The 19,744-nt window shown below is 44.2% G+C and overlaps 1 protein-coding gene across 2 annotated transcripts in view; it reads left to right on the top strand.

Moving 5' to 3' along the window:
• Window positions 1-233: 233 nt before the first annotated feature.
• The window catches only part of BFAR (bifunctional apoptosis regulator), a 28,043-nt gene continuing 8,532 nt past the window's right edge, over window positions 234-19,744 (top strand). Inside the window, exons 1-5 of one of the 2 annotated variants that reach the window (XM_027612660.2) lie at window positions 234-437; window positions 12,885-13,041; window positions 14,611-14,815; window positions 15,608-15,777; window positions 18,492-18,636. In XM_027612660.2, the coding sequence (XP_027468461.1) occupies window positions 13,007-13,041; window positions 14,611-14,815; window positions 15,608-15,777; window positions 18,492-18,636 (555 nt within the window). In that variant the 5' untranslated portion in view covers window positions 234-437; window positions 12,885-13,006. Of the gene's footprint in view, window positions 438-12,884; window positions 13,221-14,610; window positions 14,816-15,607; window positions 15,778-18,491; window positions 18,637-19,744 lie in introns of both variants that reach the window. The other variant, XM_027612659.2, reaches the window with a different exon arrangement.

Raw genomic sequence — 19,744 nt, forward strand, 5'->3', positions numbered from 1 at the left:
TAAGGCAAAAAAAAAAATATTATGGGGACTACAGTGCGGTCTTATAATATTAATTTCTGGGTAAAGCTGTTTCCTCCAGACACAGAAATAGCCCACCGGGACGACCCGACCCAGACACCAGCCACACCCTCGGCGTGTAACGCTTCCGCCCCAGGTCTGTCCCTGGAGAGTAAAGGGCGGGGACCAGAGGCGGCACGCATGCGCCAAAGTCCTCGGCCGGGGAGTGGCCGCTCTAGGCAGCGTGGAGGTCGCGGGGTTGAGAGGGTTGGGAGAAGAGTGAGGTTTCTCCTCTATGGTCGCGGGCCCGGGGCTCGCCTCTCCTCAGTCAGTCCTCTGCTATTTCCGGAAGTGAAGTGGCCGCCTTCTCCTCTGCTTCCGCGGGGGTCCGGGAGGCGGCCGGCGGCCGGCGGCCGGGTGGGCCCGGAGGGAGCCGAGTGGTAAGCCCCCGCATGGCTGGGGAGGGCATGGGGGAGGCCCGGGCTCGATTTCGGGGCGGCGTGTGGAAGACGGCTGTGGCCCAGGGTTCCAGACCCAGGCCCGGGTCCTGAGAAGCCACGTTCTCGGTCACTGGGCGCGGACCCCCGGGTGGCCAACTTCCCCCGTCCAATCCCGAGAGCACCACGTCTGCACGGCCGGTCGCTGGGCCTGGCTTGCGTCCCCTTGGGGGTCCGGGTCAGAGCTGGCCGCTCCAGGACTTCCCCGGGGCGGGAGGGAGGGGGTATCGTTCCCATACACCTTGGAGGGGGGACGAAGAGACCCTCGCCCCGCAGGAGTCCCTGACGCAGCCTGTGGCTGGCTGCGCGTCCAGAATTGATCAGGCTCCTGATAGACTGAGCTTCGGGTCTGATTCGGGAGGCAGTTCCTGCCCCAAAGCGGAACGATTGCTCCCGTTATAAAATAGGGTAACGGACACGCACAAAAGGGACAGTGAAATCCCAAAAGACGCACTGGGGTTAGGCTAGACCCCAGCTCTTGTGATTCCGTGCTCATGGCTCCTAATGGGAACTTGTGCAAAAGGGAGTTTTCTTTAAAAGAAAAAATAAAAAGGGGTACATGAGAATCAGCTTGTGTCTAACGGAGAATCTTTGGCGGGGCAGGAGGCGGCCCTGTCAGTGCCCAGGGCGGCTGCCCCCCAACTTTCGTGGAGTGGAGAAAGAGCCCAAACGCTGTCATGCCCTGAGCTGTCGCCGTTGGGTTCTCCCCGCTAAAGCCTATTGGTCGGTCCTTTGGGGGGGTGGTCTCGATGTCACCCTCGGAAAGGCCAATAGGAAGAAGGTTTACTCTCCTCTGGGCACACGCCAGAGCCGGCACCGAGCGCACGTGCCGAGATAGATGGTTTGGTTTGTTCTTGTCGGGGCTGTTTTGTAAACAGCCAGTCTGGGTGTCTGATGTGTTCTGCGTTTCCCTGCCTGTCTCCATAAACGTGTTGGAAAAACTGTTTGCTCTAGTGCTTGGCGCTGACGCTACTAAGTCTTATTATTCAATAGACTCTTTGAGTACCTATGGATAGAGTTTGTCATTTAAACCTCCTTGAAAGTAGATAACTATTATCTTGAATTTATGAGTGGGAAATAGGAGGCTCAGGGAGAATAAATGTGACCTGTTTGGAACCCACGTCTTTCTATTCCTAAGAACATAACGTTTTAAGTATACAAGCCTCTCCAGGGAAATTACAGTCTGGGAAGTGAAACACACACAAATAAATGTTATATTAATGCACAGAGGCAGGAAGGGTTAATTTGGACGTGAGAAGAGTTACTCATTAAAGACTTTAAAGTGACAGGGGATTTGGATCTTGTCAGTTGAACACTTTTGACCCAGTGATGGTGTAGAGCTGCATTACAGATGACGGGAACAGTGTGATAAGGAAAAATGCCCAAGGAGCAGGAATTAAGAGATGGGACCAAAGTGTCGTCTGTGACTAGATGAGTAGTAGGAGATTATCATCATTAATAGTAATAGCTAACATTTATGTTGCACTTATGTGCTGGGCACGATTCTGAGTGTGGTGCATATATCCATTTAATCCTATCAACACCCCTATTAGTAATGTGGCATTAATATCCCCATTTGACAGATGAGGAAACTGAAGCACAGAGATTAAGTGACTTGCCTGAGGTCCCACTATGAATTGGTGGAGCTGGGATTTGAAACCAGTCATTCTGGCTCCAGACTTTGTGCTCTTACTAAAAAGTTGTGCTGGGGCTCCTAGCTGGCTTAGTCCATAGAGCATGAGATGCTTGATCTCAGGGTCATGAGTTCAAGCCCCACCATCAGCGTGTAGCCTACTTTAGGAAAAAAAAAGTTGTGCTGTTTTGTTAGCAGGCCATAAAGATTCTTAAATGACAGGCTTATAACTATGAGCTTTAATTTCTTATGGTCAAGAAGGTTTTGAGCAAAGGAACTGTTTGATTAGAATTTTGCTCCAGGAGGATGATTCAGGCATTGGACAGAGGAGGTACTGGAGAGAAGAGGAAATGAGATTAGAAGTGTTTTATTTTTTGCTCGCACCTTACCCATACCTTGTCTGAAACATATATTTAGGTATATACATTTATTAGTATGTAACAGCTCTCTAGGCCCCAAACCTCTGTTTGCATAGAATCTCCTAAGGGGCTTGTTGAAAATGTACGTTCCTGGGCCTCTCTCTCAGATACCCTTATTCAGGTTCACCAAACTTCAGGTGTTTCTGTCAGATGTTCTACAGAAATTACTGTCATAGGGAGTCAGATACTTGTTGATTTGATTTTCATCTACAAATATCCAGAACCCATCTTTGTGCCAGCTTCTTCAGGAACGATGATAGAATTCTGTGGCTTGATACCTGATCTCAAGGAGCTCAGGATGTGATTTGGAGAGGGAAAGACTGCTCAAACTGATAATTGCAGTATGCTTGCTAACCAGTATTTTTATCACAAGTTATTGGACATCTACAGCATTTAACACAGGACAGGTCGTTGAGTATATGCCACATAACAGAAACGAAAGCGGACGGTCTCACGGAGAGCCAAGACACCTGTCTAGTGTGTTCTCTTGCCCAGCACCACTCAGGAGCAATAAATCTTGAGGCCTCAAAGTTCAGGCAGCAAGTCAACCTCCTGTGAGCTAGCTAGCTACCTTTGCCCTAGTAATTATTTCTGACTCCTTCCCAAAAGAAAGTCTTGTCTAGGGGTGCCTGGTGGTTCAGTCGTTAAGCGTCTGCCTTCGGCTCAGGTCATGAACTCTGGGTCCTGGGATCGAGCCCCATATTGGGCTCCCTGCTAGGCAGGAAGCCTGCTTCTCCCTCTCCCACTCCCCCTGCTTGTGTTCCTTCTCTCGCTGTCTCTCTCTCTCTGTCAAATAAATAAATAAAATCCTTAAAAAAAAAAAAAGAAAGAAAGAAAGTCTATTTGGACAAGAGTTGGTAAGAGCCCAGAAATGCTTCTCTTGTATTAATGAAAGCCAATTTCTGCCACCTACAAGAAATGCACATAATATTCTCTCTTTATTGCCATTTCTGACCCTTGCCTTGCTTACATTTGGGCACATTTCTTTTTATTTAACAGTCACTAGATGTGTGCAGTCACTCTTTGGACATTTAAAATGTCTATAGTATTCTATCAATGTTTATAGTGTTGTCCCCAGAAGTAGACCCGTGGTGCCAAAAATAGGCATTGCTATTTCTTTCTTTCTTTTTTTTTTTTTAAGTTTGTGTGTTTATTTATTTAAGTGATCTCTACACCCATCATGGGGCTGGAACTCATGATCCTGAGATCAGGAGTCACATGCTCTTCCAACTGAGCAAGCCAGACACCCCCCCACCCCTGTTTGTGTTGTGACTGTTCCTGCCTATTTATCTCATGGAAACCCATGCTCACCCTAACAGCCATAAGCTGGAGTTTATGTTCCAAAATGCAGTGTTGTCATATCCTAGTTTATTTCCTTCAGTTTGGACTTCTCAACTTCATAGTAGCAGCATAAAGGAGCAAATTAGTCCTTTGATCCATTAGCTATTACTGATTACCTTGTTGGAATAATGTAGTGTTACAAGGTCAGGCTTTAACTCAGACCATGATTCAACACCTGGCTCTGCCCTATATTAATGAGGCCTCCATTTTCTCTTATGTAAAATGGAGATGAGCGTAATAATTATCTCATAGGATTACCTTTCACATTATAGGGACTCAGTAAATATTAGCATTGTCATTAATCTTTGTTGTCAAGAAATAGGTAATGAAAAGAAATAAATAGCCTAATTAAAGGCGCATATAAAGCCAGAATGTTTGTATTCTTGCAGTGAAACATCTTTGCTAAGTAATGATTGAGATATTTTCAGGCTGCAATTCCAATAAATTAGCCCTCCAAAGGATTATTCCTAAAACCTAAAACCATACCGACAGGTATGTACTGTCGTCACAATTAATGTTTTGTTGAATAAACAGGTAGAACTGTAATTATATACCACTGAACAAAGCAGTTGGAAGATTATAACTTCTGAAGAGTTAACAATTGTTACGTGAATTCTTTATAAGCTAAGGTATAAAAATTCTCCACTTAAACTCAGAATTAATGGATTCTTTTTTGATAAATTCAATGCAAATTATTGTATTAACTGCTGTTGGGGTGACTAAGGAATCGAACAGGTGACAGCAGTGCCCCCTCCTCCTTCCAGAGAGTAGCCCTCTAGATGAATCCACAGATAAGTACTTGACCAAGTCAAACAGTTGTCCTTCCAAGGGAGCAGTAGTGAAGTTCCTTGCAGGTTCTTTAATCGGCCAGAATAATTGGGAGACTATTTGTATCCCAGCCCTTTTTCTTCCTGCATAGAGTTTTCAGATAACTATAGCCTGTCGGTTAGGTGTTTCTTTGGGGAAACACAGAAAAGGTTACAGTGATAGAGATCTTGGAATTGCCCAAATAATCAAACTGTGATCATTGTTTCCTATCAGTTGTGCCAACAGACCATGCCCATGAACATTTTCGAAAAGGTCAACTGTACAGTTTTTTCATGTCATATTTCACATATTCATGTTTTCTAAAACTTTATGCCATTTCTTGACACTGAAATTTTAGAAATGGTATTTTCCTCAGGAAGTAATATCTTTCCAGGTGTTTTAAAAGTTACATTGGTGAGATGTCAGAACAAGTTGTTGATTATACGGCATGAGCATGAGAACAACTTTTGAGATTCCTCACTTACACGGTTTGAAAAGTGTCACACACCTGGACGTGGAAGAAGAGACCACATTTACTGAACACTTCCTATGTGCTGGTGCTTACTTAACATATGTCTCCTTAATGCTCATGACAGCTTTGTGAGGTCGGCGGCGGTGACCCCATTCCTTATGTATGCTAATGGGAGACTTAGAATGACTGATTTGCCCACAATCTCATGGCTCATAAATAGTGAGACTGGGACTCAGAACCTGTCTTCTGAAACCGAGGTGTATACGTCATTGTTATATGGTGCAAATAAACCTTAGCTATTATCAGGAAAAAAAAATTACAGTTTCTTAAAACCAGGAAGTAAGTAACTCCAAAACATTAAAGCAGGTGTCTTAAAGGCCTATACTAAATATTTGATAGATAGAGGAGCCCACAAACTCTCGCTTCATTCATTTTGACCTAAGTCCCTGGGGATATGATGAGACTAAAGCCAACTTAGAATTTTTAGACTTGCCCTCAGATTCATCCAGAGCCTTTCACACATGGAATCTACTGAACAGGGGTGTCTGGCCTCTGATTATAAAACAGAATATAAGCAGTAATTTAGAAAATTTTGTGGAAGACCTCAGAGGCACTTTCTTAGCAATGATGGTAAACAACCTGCCTGCAGATCAAGAGACAGGAAAACTATAAGCTGATAGAACTCCTTAAGCTTGCTAGCCTAAGACCAGTTAACCTAGAAACCTCATACATTCGTCAGTAGACTCTGAAGGCATCAACCATGGGAGAGGTCATAAAAACACAGATATTCACACAAATATGCCCAAGGTCGGGAAGGAAACAGAAATTGAAAACAGATGGGTGAGGACTAGCAAACCAGAGCGGACATGCCCTATCTGTGCAGCTGCTGAGTTTCTCAGCTCGAGCTGTTTCCTGTCACTCCATATGACATCCCAGTCTTGCCAGGTCTTCTGACTTTTTTCAACAGAAGCCAGGAGTCTGGATTTTTATGTGGAATCAGTTTTTTTTTTTTAATACCAGCACTAAATTCAAGAGAAGGGAGAGAAGAGGAGGAAGGAGAGAGGGGATTAGGGAGAGAGGGAGAAAGAGCAACACCATATGAAAGCCTGTCCAAAGGCCAGATGTCACCACAGTGGAGTGGTGGCTGCCCGTGTGGAGACTGTTCCAAGACACAAAGGGTGGAAGCTCATGGCAATAATATTTACCTCACCTTGGAAAGGCTCACCTGGGTTCATTATAACCACTCTAGGAAGCAGAGGGCTGTAGAACATTTAAAAAGTCTTTATCCTGGGGGCACCAGGGTGGCTCATTCGGTTAAGTGTCCAACTCTTGATTTCAGCTCAGGTCATAATCTCAGGGTTGTGAGATCAAGCCCCACTTCAGGCTCTGCGCTCAGCGGGGAATCTGCTTGAGATTCTCTCCTACTCCCTTTCCTCCTGCTTGCACTCTCTCCCTCCCTCCCTCCCTCCAAAATAAATAAATCTTTAATGGGGTGCCTGGGTGGCTCAGTCAGTCAAGTGTCTGCCTTCGGTTCAGGTCATGATCCCAGGGTCCTGGGATCGAGCTCCACATGGGGCTCCCTGCTCAGTGGGGAGTCTGCTTCTCCCTCTGCCCTCTGCTCATGCTCCCTCTGTCTCAAATAAATAAATAAATAAAATCTTTTATCCTGGGGCTCCTGGGTGGCTCAGTCAGTTAAACCTCTGACTCTTGGTTTCGACTCAAGTCATAATCTCAGGGTCATGAGATGGAGCCCTGCATGGGGCTTCACATTCAGCAGGGAGTCTGCTTGGGATTCTCTCCCTTTCCCTCTCCCTACCCCTCTGTTCCTTCCCACTGCATGGGTGCGCTCTCCCTCTCTCACACACACACAAATAAATAAAATCTTTAAAAATTAAAAAAAAAAGTCTTTATCTTGGTGGATAAACAGTAGCTTTTAACTTTATTTGGATCTTGATCCTCTTTGAGAACCTAATAAAAACAATAGATTTCCTTCAGGCAAGTGCTCATGTTACTCACTCCTGTGCACAAACATAAGCCTGGCATGTAATTTCAGAGCACACACAGACCCCTCGACTCGCCTCTGCAGATAGCAGTTGAAGACCCAAATTTTTATTCAGACACCACAGCTCTTCAGAGTGACTCAGGCCCCAGAGGTTTGCCATACTCTTCAATTCTGTGCCATTCAACCTGTCATTTTAAACTTGTCTCTGTTTGCAGTTTTGCAGACTTTTCCAAACTCAGGCATTCTTCCATCTTAGTTTTGAACTAGGTAATTAACACTTGTCATTTCATGTGACGCTTGTACACAAACCAAAGTGTATCCCTGTGAACAGGGCACAGGGGGTAGAGAATGGACTGAATCTCCTCCCCCAGTCCTCTCCAGAGCCTTGGGAGACAGAGAAAGAAGACAATAGGCCACAGGGACATTCTAATGCTTCCTTGTGAAGGAACCCGGAAAGAGCCAGCAAAACCCTCTCCCAGCTCCCGCTGTGGGCTGAGTTTATAGAGAACATCTCTTAAACATCCTCAAGAACATTGGCTTTCTCAAAGAGGCCTTTAATCATTGCCAGCACAGGAGGGTGTGTTGACCCACAGCTTGGAACTTTGGTGTCTGCGCTACATTTTATCATTTAAGAGGTACTTTCTTCCTCTGAAAGTGCTGTTTTCCTTCATGGAAGTAACCCAAAAGCAGACAGAAATAGCAAAAGATCAACTGACTTTGGTTAAGATGTGTACTCTTTCTCTGTTAGCGTTCACATTTTGAATGTAGGGTAACCCGAAACTAGCCACGTTCCTAAGAGGTAATCAAAGTCTATGCAGTTTCTAGTTTGTTAAAGACAGTTTTGAGACAAAACTAGTGGCCACTTCAGCTTTTCAAAATAGGACTTAAAAATACATTTCAGATGCCATTGTGTGGTTTGTTTTCTCTCATAAGAAATAAACTTTCAGAGCTGGTAAGGTAGGGAATGGCTTCTAGTGTTTGTTTGTTTTTTTAATATTTTATTTATTTGGCAGAGCACAAGCAGGTGGGAGGGGTAAAGAGAGAGGGAGAAGCAGACTCCCCACTGAGCAGGGAACCCGATGCAGCACTCGATTCCTGGACCCTGGGATCCTGACCTGAGCCAAAGGCAGACACTTAACCAACTGAGCCACCCAGACGCTCTTACCTTCTAGTTCCAAAAGGCTAATTGGTGAGGGGCTCAGTCTGTTAAGCATCTGCCTTTGGCTCGGGTCATCATCTCGGAGTCCTGGGATCGAGCCCTACATCGGGCTCCTTGCTCAGCGGAAGAGTCTGCTTCTCCCTCTGCCTGTGCCTGTGTCCCCCACTCATGCATTCTCTCTCTCTCTCTCTCTCTCTCTCTCAGATAAATAAAATCCTTAAAAAAATAAAAGGCTAATTGCTAAGAAATGTATTTCAATACATATTGTCATTTCTCTGCAAATTAGTCTGAAATGTATACACTTCGCCTCATTCTTAACTCCCATCTACAGTTTTGTATCTCCAGCTGCTCACTCAACAATTGTACTTTGAAGTCTTATCATCACCTCAAACTTAAGTTTTCTAAAATTCCACTTCTTTCTGAGATCAGCCCCATGCGCTCACAGTGACCCATTTCTATCACAAGTACCTTTCTTCTTCCCTAGCTCTGACACCTAGGCAGCATCTTTGATCATTCTTTCCCTCTAGTCACTGGAGCCCATAAATTATTTTCTTAATGTCTCTCAGATACATTGATCCCTTTCTTTATCACTTTTCATTCCTTTGCTCTTTTCATTTTTTGTCACCTTAGTCCTAGAAGTGACAAACATTTTACTTCTAAGTTATCCTAGTGTGGTCCTCCTACCTGAGGGGATTTATCGTACTCAAGCACAGCTTTGCTGATCTGATTGTCCCTGAAGCCTTTATGTGTTCCCATTGGCCCAGCTGTCATTAACTAGGCACACAAGACCCCCATATCAGACCTGCAGCTCTGGGTCACTCGCTGCTCCCCATGAAAATGCTGACAGCAGTGCCCAAGTCAGGCCCCTCTTTTCTGACCCCATTCCCAGCTCTCACTGGGAGCCTCAGGATCTTTCCTCTGACCCTGAATCCAAATGAGATCCTAAATGTACCTAAAGGGCCTGCACAATGCCCAGCTCACAGGAGATGCCTAATAAATAGCAGTGGTTCGGGGCACCTGGGTAGCTCATTTGGTTAAGCATCTACCTTTGGCTCATGTCATGATCTCAGGGTCCTGGGATCAGACCCCATGTCTGCCTCTGCTCAGCGGGGAGTCTGCTTGTCCCTCTCCCTCTGCCCCTCCCTGCCTCCACTCATGCGCATGAACTCTCTCTAAAATTAAAATCTTAAAAAAATACTGATAAGCAAATAAATAAATAGCAGTGGGTCAATTATTATTTCCTGGGATAATGTTCTCATGGCAGCTGTTTAATCAGCATTAGCCAGATAAAGGAACTACTTTATCAAAATGATTCCTTTTTCTAAAAACCTATGTAAGATCTCCCACATCCTTAGCAATTTGAAGAGACTGCCCAAAGGAAAGCAACTTAGGAATTTTTTTAATGTTCCTAAACATACAAATAATAAATATGATTGATTATCAGAAATGATTTAAAGTTTGTCATTAAGAACATTTATTTGAAGTCTTCCAAAAAGAACAGTTTTTGGTTTTTGTTTTTTTTAAAGATTTTATTTATTTATTTGATAGAGAGAGACACAGCGAGAGAGGGAACACAAGCAGGGGGAGTGGGAGAGGGAGAAGCGGGCTTCCCGCCAAGCAGGGAGCCCGATGCGGGGCTCGATCCCAGGACCCTGAGATCATGACCTGAGCCAAAGGCAGACGCTTAACGACTGAGCCACCCAGGCGCCCCCAAAAAGAACAGTTTTTTGGGGTTTTTTTTTTTTTTAAAGATTTTCTTTATTTATTCATGAGAGACAGAGGGAGAGAGAGAGAGAGAAGCAGGCTCCCAAGGAGCAGGAAGCCCGATGCGGGACTCGATCCCAAGACCCTGGGATCATGACCTGAGCCGAAGGCAGATGCTTAACCATCTGAGCCACCCAGGCGCCCCCAAAAAGAACAGTTTTTTGGGGTTTTTTTAAGATTTTATTTTTAAGTAACCTCTACACCCAGCATGGGGCTCAAACTCATAACTCCGAGATGAGAGTCTCATGCTTCACCACTGAGCCAGCTAGGCGCCGCAAAAAGAACAGTTTGGGCCTCACAGAAGGTTATTCCCCTCTTTACTATTACTTATTATTATGAATAACATTAATTTAATTATTATATTTTAAAATTGTATCTTATATTTAATCTTTTAACTTTATCTTTGCCTTATTATCTTTTTAGTACTGATGAGGAATCTCTATTCCTTAACTTTAACTTTAACACTGAGTTTAAAATTCAGTTGTTTATTCTTTGCGTTGAAAATCCCCCACTGGTGTTGGGCCAAAAGGAATATAACTTTTTTTTTTTACTATTTCATATATATTTTTACGATTATTGTAACGTTATACATTTTCATTAAGAACAACCTGATAAATACGGAAAACCAGAACCAAAAGAATCACAACCCTCCCCCACCCAACATATCCAGACCTGCTACAAATACTTCATTGTATTTTCTTCTAGTCTTTGTTTATAGATTTGCTTTTTTTTTTTTAAGGTTTTGTTTTATTTATTTTAGAGAGAGAGTAGGGGGAAGGCATAGAGGGAGAGGGAAAGAATCTTAGGCAGACTCTGCCCTGAGCACCAGCTGTCACTGGGGTCAGTCTCCGGACCTGAGATCAGGACCTGAGCAGAAACAGAGTCAGTCGCTCAACTGACTGAGCTACCCAGGTGCCCCTAGGTTGGCTTAAAATATAGTGCTCTATGTAAGTATAATACATCACTTTGTAAAAGGTGATACAATGCCCGTGGCTCAGTCAGTTGAGCATCCAGCTCTGGATTTCGGCTCAGGTCATGATCTCAGGGTCTTTAGATCCAGCCCCATGTCAGGCTCCAAGCTTAGTGCAGAATCTGCTGGGGTTGCTCTCTCCCACTCCCTCCTCTGCCCTTCCCCACTCTCCCTGTCACACGCACTAGTGTGCACACGCACTCGCTCTCTCTCGCTCTCTCAAATAAATAAGTAAATCTTTCAAAATAAATAATAAAAGGTGATACAATTTTCATGACTATTTTTTTTTAAAGATTTTATTTATTTAGAGAGAGAGAGAATGAGAGATAGAGAGCACGAGAGGGAAGAGGGTCAGAGGGAGAAGCAGACTCCCTGCTGAGCAGGGAGCCCGATGTGGGGACTCGATCCCAGGACTCCAGGATCATGACCTGAGCCGAAGGCAGTCGCTTAACCAACTGAGCCACCCAGGCGCCCCTCATGACTATATTTAAAAGCAGGTAAACTGCTACCATATATGCTTTACTTACCACATGCTAGACTCTGTGGTCAAATCCAGACACTTCACTTGCATTCTCACGTTTAATTCTTAAACCCTCCCAGTGGGGGTAAATGCTCTTACCACCCCCACTTATACATGAGGAAGCTGAGTCTCTAGGAAGTCCAGTCCCCACAGCTACTGAATGGCAGAAATGGAATAAGACCCCAGGCAACCCAGACCTGGAACCTGTTTCTTAACCACTGTACCTGGAATGTGTAAAAACTTGAGCCCTCTCTGCATGACCACCATGGGTGATGAAGAGTGATTGACTTCCCTTGTCTTCACAATAGCGAGGTGGAGAAACCCTTACCCGTCAGCGCCTCTACTGTAGTAATACCAGGAATACTGTGAATAATCATTTCATTAGCCCCTGTTTATGCCATATACCATCCTTGCCACTTAACTTTCAATGTCTCTAATCTTTACCAGAAGCCTTGAAGGTTTCTGTTAACCACCATTTCGCAGTTGAGAACACAGGACTGAGAGAGCTCAAGTAACTTATGCATAGTCAGAGCACGTGATTGGGGAGCTAGGATTCTAACTCCATGGTGTTCTGCACCATACTTCCACTCCATAAAACAATCTAAGACCCAGATAAGAACGAGAAGAGTATGGTCCTTTGCCCTTTGCTTGCTACCAACATTGGCATGTTTCTCTGGCACCAGATTGGCCAAATCCAGAAGGCATGACGTGTGTTTGGATTGAAAGGGTATATCGAGCCCCAGGGGACTTGTTCTGGCACAGGGCACCTCAGAAAACGAGGTTTCACTCACTTTTTGGTACTTTATTCCTGTGGGAGCCTCTGCAATCACATGTTTATGAAATAATTACCTAACGAGAAGGCAGATTTGTCTGGATAAAAAAGGCATTATTTACATGAAGTACATCTGTTACTGCCAACTCCAGACATTTTACTGGCCCAAAAAACTTGTTTTGTTTTGTTTTGTTTTGTTTAAATCATACACACGAAAGGACTTGAGAAATTTAATTGGGAGAACTGAGGCCAGAGGAATTACATTTTCCAAGTAAGTTAGTGAAAGAGAAGGATCCAGGATTCTCCACTGCCCCCAAGTCCATTGAGCTTTCCACTACATTGTTTTGCTTCACCTAATTTTCAGAAGTATGACAGTGCAGAAAAATTCAGCAAGGTTTATTTGGTTTTTGGAATGTGAATTTTTAGACATTAAGTTCGTCCCGTATAAAAATCGCCTTTATGAGAATGGCAGTAATCTCGAACACCTGCTAAACTATTTGTCCCAGTTCTGTTGTCTTTTTTTTTTTCTAGATTTAATGATGCTTTGCAACAGTCTATAAGTCTGAAGCTTTCTGTGCCTGTGCATCCCAGAATTTGCTAAGATATGGAGGAGCCTCCGCAGAACGATCTGAACACGATGACCCACGAGAAGGATGACCCTCTCCAGAGCACCAGCCCTCAGATTTCTGTTAGTGAATTTTCTTGCCACTGCTGTTACGACATCCTGGTTAACCCCACCACCTTGAACTGTGGGCATAGCTTCTGCCGGCACTGCCTAGCTTTGTGGTGGGCCTCTTCAAAGAAAACAGAGTGTCCAGAATGCAGAGAAAAATGGGAAGGTTTCCCTAAAGTCAATATTCTCCTCAGGTAATGCTCAGTCCATATGGGTAGCCCATGCAGCTAGCACAGTGTGCTTTCTCTTCATGGGAGCAGCCAAGCTTGAGAGGGCCAGAGGCAAAGAGCCGCCCCCCTCCATGGTCATTCTAGATCTGCTGGTGTGTGAGTTGGGGAGCCCAGGGACTGCAAATCCAGACTCCCTTCCTCACAGGTGATCGTGATCTGTTTGTGATTGTTTATCATAAAGGAGAAAAAGAAATTCTGGGTATCAGACCATTGCTTATAATCCTTTGTCATATAACACTTTTTATTGATTTGTATCTACCGCGGACACCCTAGGTCTAATAGAGAAAGTGGTATAACTGCACAATTCTGTACAAATCAGTTTGATGCTGATTTTCATCATCTTTGACTAAATTCTGTTCCAGTTTTCATAGCAATAGAGGTAGCTTCTCATGCATAGTCTCATACAACAAATGGCAAGACCTTTCAGATAGTAGGTTCTTTTCTGCTTCTGTCCATAATATTTATAATGTACCTGTGAGGTCTTTGAGGCTAAAATCCTCGCTTTTCTTCTGTTGCCTTCTTGATACCAACAGAGTACCAGAAAGCTCTATGAAAACATTAACCTAACATTCTCTTTTTCATTTGAGATATATTTACAGATACTTTGCTCTCATCTGTCAGCCTGGTTTACCTGAAGGTTGCTCTTAAATTGAAGGAAGATTCTTTGATTATGTGTAATTGCAAATGGAGAGCCCTATAGTAGGACCTAATGGTCTTCCTCTTACTACTCAACTCCACTTGTTTTCTTTTTTATGAATTAATTTTTAATAGCATACGCAATATATAGATACCTTCAATTGCTTATATTCTTTTTAAAAAATTAGAATTATTACTAATAAAGTTAAAGACCCCGTTGACCTCTTTCCCTATTTGCCATCCTTCCTTCCTTTTTGCCCCAGAGTCATTTCAGTTATGACTTAGTTATGATTTCCTTCAGATTTTTAAAAATACTTTTATACATATGTGTGCCAATAGGAAATCCAAATATTTCCTCACATCTGTGGTGTACTATCTGTATGGTTCTACAGTTTACTGTTTTCATTCAACGATATGTATGTCTTAAATGTACCCATCTAGATACACGTGATACCCAGTAAATTCATTTTTAAAACCATGTAGCATTCCATTGTGTGAATAGACCATGTTTTATTTAACTATTTCTCTAACCATCGACATGTAAGTTGTTTCTCATTTTTTGCTGTTACCAACAGGGCCATAACCAACCTTCTTGTCCATTCTTCTGAAGTGCTTGTATATTATTAAATGTTGACTGTTAGTTTGATTTTAACCTCTAAACATTATTAGATTTAGGCAAATAACTGTCTTGTGATTTTTTTTTTCCTATTCTCCATAGGGATGCCATTGAAAAATTATTTCCTGATGCCATTAGAATGCGATATGAAGACATTCAGCACAATAATGACATAGTCCAGAGTCTTGCAGCCTTTCAGAAATACGGGAATGATCAGGTTCCTTTAGCTCCAAACACAGGCCGAGTGAATCCTCAGAGAGGAGGGGGATTCTTTTCTGGAGTGCTCACCGCTTTAACTGGTGTGGCAGTAAGTTTATCTCTGTGTTTCTCTGCCCCCCGCCCCCCCCCAGTTTCCACTGAAGTCAGTTCGTTTGTAATTGATGGCGTACCTGTATGCGATGATTCACTGCGTGCATGGAAATCTGCTGGGTCGTATGATTCTTCTGGGATGCTGCGTACTCAAGTAGTCAACGTCATATTCAGAGCCCAGTTATTGTTAGCTTTATTCCATTTCATGCTCTTCATAACCTCTGCGATAGCCACCGTTATTAGTCTCATTTTGTCTGTTTATTTCTTTTTATTATTATTTTTAACGTAAGCTCCGTGCCCAGCATGGGGCTTGAACTCATGACCCTGGGATCAAGAGTCACGTGCTCTACTGACTGAGCAGCCAGGCGCCCCTACTGTTCCCATTTTAGAGGTGAGGAGACCAATGCAAGGAGGTGTTAGAACTGGAATTCGAGACCATGTCTACCTTGATGGTCCAGTCTCGAGCACGGCACTTTACTAACATCCCATGGAGAGGTTATTTTCTTTTCAGTTCCATGCTACAACAATTTAAAGGTTACACATTTTCCAGCAAAAAAAAGGCACATGATAAGTCCATTATACCGGCCAAGATGTTGGGGTCAAGGGTGCAGTGCCCCCAGATGCTCTGCACTGAGTCCTGTTTCTGACTCTGTTCCCCAGCAGTGAGAGGCCCCCCCCCGCCGAGAGTTCTGCTCCCCCGCTCTCTTTGCTTCCTCGTACCAACGTGGCATCATTCCCTTCACGCTCAGCCTGACCTTCCTCTGTGTTAAGGGCTCCCCCTCTTCTCCAGGTGGTCCTGCTCGTGTATCACTGGAGCAGCAGGGAATCTGAGCACGACCTCCTGGTCCACAAGGCTGTGGCCAAGTGGACAGCGGAAGAAGTTGTCCTCTGGCTGGAGCAGCTGGGCCCTTGGGCCTCTCTCTACAGAGACAGGTTTTTAGCGGAAAGAGTAAATGGAAGGTAAGAAGCAAGATCTTCTGACATTTTTTTTTTAAGCTGCTTTATTGAGATAGAATCCACATACTATAAAATTCACCTATTTTTTTTTAAAGATTTTATTTATTTATTTGACAGAGAGAGACACAGCGAGAGAGGGAATACAAGCAGGGGGAGTGGGAGAGGGAGAAGCAAGCTTCCTGCTGAGCAGGGAGCTCGATGAGGGGCTCGATCCCAGGACCCTGGGATCACAACCTGAGCCGAAGGCATATGCTTAACATCTGAGCCACCCAGGTGCCCCAAAATTCACCTATTTAAAGTGTACAATCCATGATGTTCAGTATATTCACAGATGGGTGCAGCCATCACCCCAGTCTAGTTTTAGAACATTTTCATCACCCCAAAAAGAAAGCTCTTACTCTTTTGCCATCAGTCCTCATAACCCCCTGGCAACCACCGTTCTCCTTGCTGTCTCAATGGATTTGCCTATGTAGACCACTTTGTATAAATGGAACCAGACAATATTCATGACCTTTTGGGTCTGGCTTTTTCACCTCACAGAATATTTTCAAGATTCATCCAAGTTGTCGCAGGTGTCAGTGCCTCTTGCATTTTTTATTGCTGAGTAATATTCCAGTTGGTGGCTAAACCACATTTTATTTATCCACCCTTCTGTTGATGGACACTTGGATTGGCTCCGTTTGGGGACTGTTACGAGCAGTGCCACCGTGATCCTCAGCATACAGGTTTTTGTGTAGATCTGCATTTCCAGTACTCTCTTGGAGTGGAATTGCTGGGTCATAAAGTAAATCCTTGTGTTTAACTTTTTGAGGAGCTGCCAAACTTTTTCCAAAGCCACTGAACCATTTTATGTTAATGACATTTTGTTTGTTGCTTCTTGATTATAAAAGAAGCAGGTATTTACTAGTTATTTAAAAATAATAATGTAGGGCGCCTGGGTGTCTCAGTTGGTTAAGCGACTGCCTTCGGCTCAGGTCATGATCCTGGAGTCCCGGGATCGAGTCCCGCATCGGGCTCCCTGCTCGGCGGGGAGTCTGCTTCTCCCTCTGACCCTCTTCCCTCTCGTGGTCTCTATCTCTCATTGTCTCTCTCTCGAATAAATAAACAAAATCTTTAAAAAATAATAATAATAATAATAATAATGTAGAACTATAGGGTATTGGAAGTGAAATACCCTCATAATTCTACTCTTTAGGGAAAACCACCATGGTCATCTTTCTGGACATCTTTCCAGAATTTTTTTCCATGTTTATACAGAGATACACATAAATGTATTTTTTTTTTATTTATTTATTTATCTGACAGAGAGAGACACAGCGAGAGAGGGAACACAAGCAAGGGGAGTGGCAGAGGGAGAAGCAGACTTCCCACTGAGCAGGGAGCCCGATGTGGGGCTCGATCCCAGGACCCTGGGATCATGACCTGAGCCGAAGGCAGACGCTTAACGACTGAGCCACCCAGGCGCCCCTATTATTTATTTGTTTAAACTGAAAATACAATTATACTAACCAGACCTGTGTTTATATATGTATATGTATATACGCGTGTATGTGTATACCCGGAGTCTATTTGATCTCTCCCAAAACAAATCTGGGTCGTTTCCTTTTTCCTGTTCCAGGCAATTCCAAGCAATGTTGTAGCAAATGCCCTGATACAAGGAACTCCTGTATCGAATTGTCCGGCTCTAGGGAGGCCCGCTTATGCCCATCAACATTTCCCCTCGCCCCCTTCCAGAGCCCTGTCCATCTTTATTGGAGTCTTTCCTTCCCCGGAGGGACTGTGGAAGGATAGTACCTAGGGCACCACGCAGTGCCAAGAGCAGCCGCGATCCACTTGTCCTGGACGGCCGTCTACTCACTGCCCCCTGGAACTGGGCTTTCAGCACTTGACCCTCCTTTGGGAAAGCCAAATGCTCCCACTCGAATCGTCTGTTTTTTGTTGTACCTCTCCCCAATTGTGGTTAAAAAAAATTTTTTTTTCTCTACCTACCTAATACATGTTTGAGTAATTGCCTTCCTTCCGGAAGATAAATTCCTAAAACTAGAATTTCTGGGTCAAAGGACATAAACCTTTACAACTTGGATAAATGTTTCCAAATTCCCCAGAAAAGGACATCAGCCTCCATCCATCCACCAGCGGTCATGTGCCCGTGGGGCTCTCAGCTACTGCTGCACCGGGGTGTTTTTAACGATGAATGATTGTTGAGGTGGAGTCATGTTTTCTGATGAAAGGGATCAGACAAGGGAGCTGCCATCGTTTTTCTTAAATTACTACCCCCAAACAGCTACTCTTAAAATCATAACATTTTATTGGATTTCTTCCCAATTTTTTTCTTCTATATATACACATTTTGAAAAATAGGGCAGTATGTGTGAGGTCAGCCTGCGTAGCTGGGAGATCAGAGGTTAGGAGCAAAAGAGACCAACCAGGCTGTGCCTTGGCTGAGCCATTTGATGTCTCCAAGCCATTTTTTCAGCCACAAAATGGCCATCATGCCACCTACTGGGCAGAATTGTTAAATGGATCTGTGGTGACTCCCGGAAGTCATTTTAGAGAGTCACGAAGATTCAGTGGTTTGCTGTTATTACTGTTATGCCGTATACTAAGTGTCTTAACTTACTCAAGCCTAAAGCGTTTGTGCTGATAGGATGCAAGCCTGACTGTGAAGAGTTTGCCTTCAAAAGAAATCTCCTCCTGCTACTCCCCCTCCCCGACAGGTTGCTTTTAACCCTGACAGAGGAAGAATTTTCAAGGGCGCCGTATACCATAGAAAACAGCAGCCACAGAAGAGCCATCCTCCTGGAACTGGAGCGTGTCAAAGCCTTAGGTGTGAAGCCACCCCAAAATCTCTGGGAATATAAGGTGAACTCTTTATTTATTTTTTTAATTGAGAAAAGTATAGAGAACAGCCTCTCCGTCATCTGCATGCCCACTGAGTAGGAAAACATCACAGACCCCCCTGAAGCCCCCAGCTCTCCACCCTCTCGAGAGGTACCATGCTCCTGCCGCTGAGCTGGGGGTCCCTACTTGTGTCGGGAGTGTGCATACACAAGCACTAGGAGCGTTGTTTCACGGGTCCCTAACCTTCACGGAAGGGGCCTGAGCTGAGCATGTCCTTCTGCAAGTAGCGACCTCTCTGGCCCCGGTTCACTCATGTTCGCTTTCAAGCACGTGCTAGTTGAGGCCTTGTCCTGTCAGTGAACCCTGAGATCCTTTCCCTTTTTGCTATTAGAAACAGTGCTGCTGTGGAAATTCTTTGGACATTCTTATGCTTTATGGTGTGTACTGCGGAACGGGATTGCTAGCTCACAGGCAATACACATCTCCAACTTTATGAGTTGAAGATAAGTTACTCTTCACCGTGACTGCACCACAGATAAGATTTAGCAAATACTGTACCGTAAAACGAATATTTTTTATTATAAAATATCTGGAATAAATACCGACTTGTATCCTAGAAAAGATAGCATGGAGAAAAGTAATTACAAATGACCCATAAGTCCATAGGGAAAAAATGCTCACTCATAATTAAAGAAGTGCGAACTGAAATAAGCAGATGGCATCGTTTTCACCTCTATGGTCTTGTCAAGGACAAGAGCATCATAATCTAAGGAAAGAGACACTTGTGTGTTCTGTGGATCCTAAATATGGTGCAGTCTCCGTGGAGAGCAGTTTATCAATAACTATTAAAATTTAAACTGCCCCTACTGCCTGACCTGCAGTTTCACTTATTAGCGCATAGAGCATACAGGTAGCATGTCTAGGGGTCAAGGGCAGGGCAGCTGCACCCCTTGCCGGGCTCCTCCAGGGCACGCTGGCTGTGGAACAGCAGCAGGCCCTGGGGCCCCGTGTGCCCATCTCCTCCTCGGTAATCACAGAGAGAACCGAACTTGAGTCCCCAAACGTCACCCAATGAGACACTCACCGCAGCATCGTTGGTAATAGCAGCAAATGGAAATCAAGTGAAGTG

This window comes from Zalophus californianus, chromosome 10 (assembly GCF_009762305.2).
Source record: "Zalophus californianus isolate mZalCal1 chromosome 10, mZalCal1.pri.v2, whole genome shotgun sequence".
NCBI lineage: Eukaryota > Metazoa > Chordata > Mammalia > Carnivora > Otariidae > Zalophus > Zalophus californianus.